Here is a 4,975-nt window from a genome sequence, read left to right as displayed (position 1 = left end):
GTTCTGAAGGCAAAAGGGGGTCCAACCCGTTACTAGCATGGGGTACCTAATAAAGTGGCCGGTGAGTGTATATTGTATGCTGCTTTGTGCTCCTACTGTATTAAATTGTAATAGTTACTATGCAGATTAAGGTTTTCAAAAATACTTTTATTTGTATAACCCATTGGTATCTATTTTAAATTACCAGTATGCAAAATTATCTAATAAACCAACTACAAAATTAAAATACTGCTTCATTAGTACTAAACCAATAGATACAAGTATAGTAAAGATAGGAGCCATTTTGAATACGTTTTTGTACTTCAAGCATAATTATTGATAACACGTATGTACTTTTACTAAAGTAAAATGAGTTGTTTGAAAATTTCTTTCACCAGAGAAAGATGTTTTTACATTTTATTAAATGCATACAGTAAGCTGATCCAGCAGTAGGAGAGGGTAGGGAAGAACAAAAGAAAACACACAAAAAGGGTATAAACAAGAAAGTAATTCATCTAAAAGATAACAAGCATGTCTTCATTATACTTGTGTGGATTGTGTCACTAAAAATGTCTTTGTAGTTTTGCTTATTTAAAGCTAAGGCACTTGCACTTACCACTTGTCTGGAGTTTGCATCGTCAAGGTTGAAAGCGTTTAGTTGGAAGTTGCTTTGGGTGACAGCGTGAGCTAAATGACATGAGTGATAAAAATTCTTTTGAGCAGCTTTCACTGTGCTTACTCTATTTCGGATTCACTTTATAATCGATGTCAATGTATGAGAGCCAAAATAATTCTCTTTTATAAAAGTGTGTAATGCTTTTCCAAAAAAAACAAAAGTCTGTTTTGTGCTCACTGCGTGTGCTTACCGATATGATTTACAACCAGTTCATAAAAGCTTTCTGCATTTCATGCTCCAAACACTGTGGTAGGTTTCTGCAGCACAGGAAGTGATGCGTTTTATCTCGAGAGTTTGTTTGTCCGAAAGACGGACTCTGTAGTTAACATGAGCAATGACGGCCACCAGCATGAGAGCACCACACACCACCTACGGTAACCTCAAATCGGATTTTAAGGGGGGAAAAAAGATCCTAGAAATACACTTTGACGGACAAGTGATCTTTGAGCCAAAAACACCACCGCGGTAAGGGCTGATGAGGAGATGAAGACAAAAACCAGATGAAGTCACAGATTGCTACTTTAACAGGTCCCATGGGGCAGAAGAGTCATAAAACTGAGTGAACACATCACTGAACATGGAAACCTTCAACCCAAGTCAGAAAAAAAGACCACAATTGAAGTTTTGTGGTTTCTCCCCAAAACGGCGCACATTACGGAAAAAAATGCGGAGAATGATTAACTGTGTGTCTGTATGAGATTCCACTTAAAGCCCTTTGAACCATTCATCTTGGCCATGCACTGCAACCCTCTGATTCATTTCCACCTTTTTATCTACAACTGCCCTTCTGTGTTTCTGGCCTCTCATTTGACTTCATCTTGGTAGTTTTGGGGGGTTTCCTTTGTTTAGTCATCTTTATGTGAGGGCTTGACCCGGAGCTGCTTTTCTCCTCCCCTGGGAATTCTACAGGTCTGGAGTAATGTTGGGAGGTTCCTCCTCAGCAAACTGCAAATGGATCAGGAATGTACCAACCAAGGGAGAGGAGGTGGAGGTAGAGGTGGGCTTCTACGGCCTCACTGTGGAAACACAGTGCTTCATTGTTCTCTTACCTTTGCATTCCATTCCTCATCTCTCTCTGTTTTAAAATTGCACCTCTCTGCTAAACACAACCTCTCTGTCGCTTTTGCATCACTTTTCTTTCACTCTTTACTGCCTCTCCTCCTCCGCCTTCTCCCTAATCATCTTACCTGGCAATTTCCAACAGCTAAAAATGATGTACTGACAGAAACCATCATCACTTTTATCGGTCTGCTGCCAATGGGAGGAAAACTAAGTGGGAAAGCAAATATTTTATATACAGGCTGCATGTGGATTTACCACTGCGGTCCGAGGTTTGTTTTCCAGAGTGTGATTAAAGGTTTCATACCTGTGCATGTGTGCATGTGTGCATGTGTGTGTGCGTGTGTGTGTGTGTGTGCGTGCATGTAAACAAGAGTTGCAGGAAAAGTGGAGTCTTTAGGTGTTCTGTCATGGAACAGATCTCAACAGGCCCTTGCATACCAGCCTGTGTTGTATGGTCACATACACTGCTGGAGACACACAATATATCCGAGAGCTGAGGCTCAGTAAACTCTGGTAAACCGAGAGGGAAGAGGGGGAGATGGATGCGGAGACGAGGGCCTCTGTTTTCTGTGATGCTTGAGATGAACAAAGTCAGTGAGGCTCAGAAGCTTCCTCCTGCCTCCTGCCTTGAAGATGCTAATCCATCACAGTACAGTAGCCTTCCGGCCTCTTTGATCACTTTTCACTCTGACAGCCCTCCCCACCACAATAAAAGCCTTCCTTGCAGGACTTACAACACAAAGCCATAGCAACAAAATCAAAAGGACGGACTACGTAGCACACCCACATTAAGATAAGAGAACAGATGATCATATAAAGAGCAGGAAATCACCTGCTGCAGGAGGCTGTAAGTTATGAACTATGCACACAATTGTGAAAGGTAAGGTGTTTGAGCATGACTCCAACATTCATTAACCTGCTTTTTAAATGTGTGGTTTCAAAGACCAAATTAAAACACAATAAAGAAGATTTGCACCTAATGATTTGTGCTAGAAATATGAGTTTGAGAATTTCCTTTCAGAACTAAAATGTTGTTCATTCAGGTTTAAAAACCTGTAGGTGACCTGTAGAGATAACCTGAATATGAGTTCCTAGCACTGCCCAATTTGAGTCTTGATGACACAAGGGGTGTATCGTTTTATGGCACAAGCAAATGAACGAGGTTTGTAAAAACATTTCCATACTGCACATCTTCAACTCATAGATACTCAAAAGCACATTTCCTAATTTTATAGGTATCAGCTCAAGGTCAGGAATGATGCCGGGGCATGTACCAGTAGGCCTGAGCATTCCTTCCATTGCAGAAGAAGTCACGTTAGCCAAGGGGAAAATTCCATTGAGCAAAGATAATAACGCCTATGATAAATATTCACACTTGTTTTACAGCCTATGGTTATTAAAATAAAGCTAAATTACTAATGCCAAATGGTCATTTTAAAACTCTGAGAACTGCATCCTGGGTTGACACCAGGAAGGGCCAAAGGGCATAAAGACCTCTCCAGATACCAAAGAACCACGCCCTTACCTTGACATGCATCTTTGACTTCTTCATAACCTGGTTTGCACTGGCACTGTCCAACTGGTACCACCCACTCCCCATCCACAGTGCAGTAGATGCGGGGCAACTCCTCGCTGACGGCGTTATCCACGCACACCCCGCTCACTTCCCTCAGCGCCTGGTTCTCACCTCCGGCCACAGTCTCGGGGAATGACGCAAGGCTTTTCACTGTGGCTGGGCAAGTTTTGTAGTAGACCCTGGTGGACAGAAGCGCGACGCAGGCTCCGTTGTCTTGAAAAGCCAAATAGAAGCCTTTTCGAGACAGGTTCTCCACCACTCGTGTCTCAGTGTTGATGCGCAGTTCATTTTTGCTGGTGATCTCGTCGGGTGCTATGGTGGCCACTTTCTTAAACTGGCCCTTGCGGAAGGTGGTGCCTACATCGGCGTCTGACTCAGATGTGAAGAGGTTGAAGGTTTCTTTGCAGGTCAGCGAAATGGCATCAAAAGAGTTGCAATCGCGTACGATGAACTGGAGTTCAACAAAAACTCGCGAAGCCGCTGGACGCCGCTGAATGAAAGTGGTGCGCAGCCAGTTGTCCTGCTCACGTTCCCCAACATTGCAGACCGAGTAGGTATAAAACTGGGAGCCGTTCAGGGTCCTCTGGGTGACCTCCCACTGAAACAAAACCACACAAACCAACAAGGTTAGGGGTATGAACACTGACCCCTGGGAGCCCCTAAGTATACTGGGCTGATTGATGGCTATATAAGAAAAGGCACAAATAAAAGGGCACCAAAGCACTTCACATTCAACCACTGTAACATGAACCTCGGAACAAAAGAAGTGTGTGTGTGTGTGTGTGTGTGTGTGTGTGTGTGTGTGTGTGTAGGGGAACCCATGTTGCTAATTACCTCCCCCCGACTATTTCAACAATCCTTCACAGCCATAACACAATTCTGCAACTTGGATAACTCCACTTTATGAGCCATTACAGCATAACAATATTGAAAAACCTCAAGGACTTTGTGTGAGAAAGCATGTCTGGCATTGCAAAGATACCAAATTAATTCCAATTCACTAGTTTCACATGCTGTCGCTACTGTTGGCCTCTTTCCCTTGCATACTAAATGCTGCCACAAATATTTTCGAAAAAAGTGACAGCATGTTTTAACGTAACCTTGGCTCTTGCGCAATAACTGGCCCCCACAGGGCAGAGCCTGTGGTTTGCTCCCTGCGTGTAGCCACTGTGCTATTAATTAAAGGAATGTGCTTCGTTAACTGAGTGTGTGGCTCCATGAATAAACTTGATTTTCAACAGCAGAACCGACACCTCTATAAAAAATATGGTGAACATTTTTTAAGAGGAGCCTTTAAAACTTGAAAAAAGAATATTCATAAGTACAACACCTGGTGCTTATTACTGAAAAAGAGTGAATCTTGAATGCCAAAGTGTTTAGTTTATGCTGTATCAACTTTCTAAGAAGGGTGAGCCACTGTGAAAGCACATGTGCACATGCATTTGAGTCATCAGCACATTAAATTAGGCTATTTACAGTGAATCTGCATGGGCCCGACTGGTCAATTACTTTAAAACCACAATATGGGAGAAGGCACACATGCCTCTCATATACTGGCAAAGAGATAACCACAGCACTTGGGTGCAATAATCTAGCGATTATCTAGACACATCTCTGAATGTAGACATTTTACCCTGGTTGAAGGAAAGAAGGTAGCTTTGACTGATTGGCTCCATCTATAA

General features: G+C 42.7%; 1 protein-coding gene across 3 annotated transcripts in view; it reads right to left on the bottom strand.

The window, feature by feature from the left end:
- epha2b (eph receptor A2 b) overlaps nucleotides 1–4,975 on the bottom strand; it is a 23,723-nt gene that overhangs the window by 17,284 nt on the left and 1,464 nt on the right. For all 3 annotated transcript variants that reach the window (XM_034876540.1, XM_034876541.1, XM_034876543.1), the window contains exon 3: nucleotides 3,243–3,891. In XM_034876540.1, the coding sequence (XP_034732431.1) occupies nucleotides 3,243–3,891 (649 nt within the window). The remainder of the gene's footprint in view (nucleotides 1–3,242; nucleotides 3,892–4,975) is intronic.

Source organism: Etheostoma cragini, chromosome 7 (assembly GCF_013103735.1).
Source record: "Etheostoma cragini isolate CJK2018 chromosome 7, CSU_Ecrag_1.0, whole genome shotgun sequence".
Classification (NCBI taxonomy): domain Eukaryota; kingdom Metazoa; phylum Chordata; class Actinopteri; order Perciformes; family Percidae; genus Etheostoma; species Etheostoma cragini.
The sequence above is the reverse complement of the archived record's forward strand: the minus strand, read 5'-3'. Positions and strand labels throughout refer to the sequence as shown.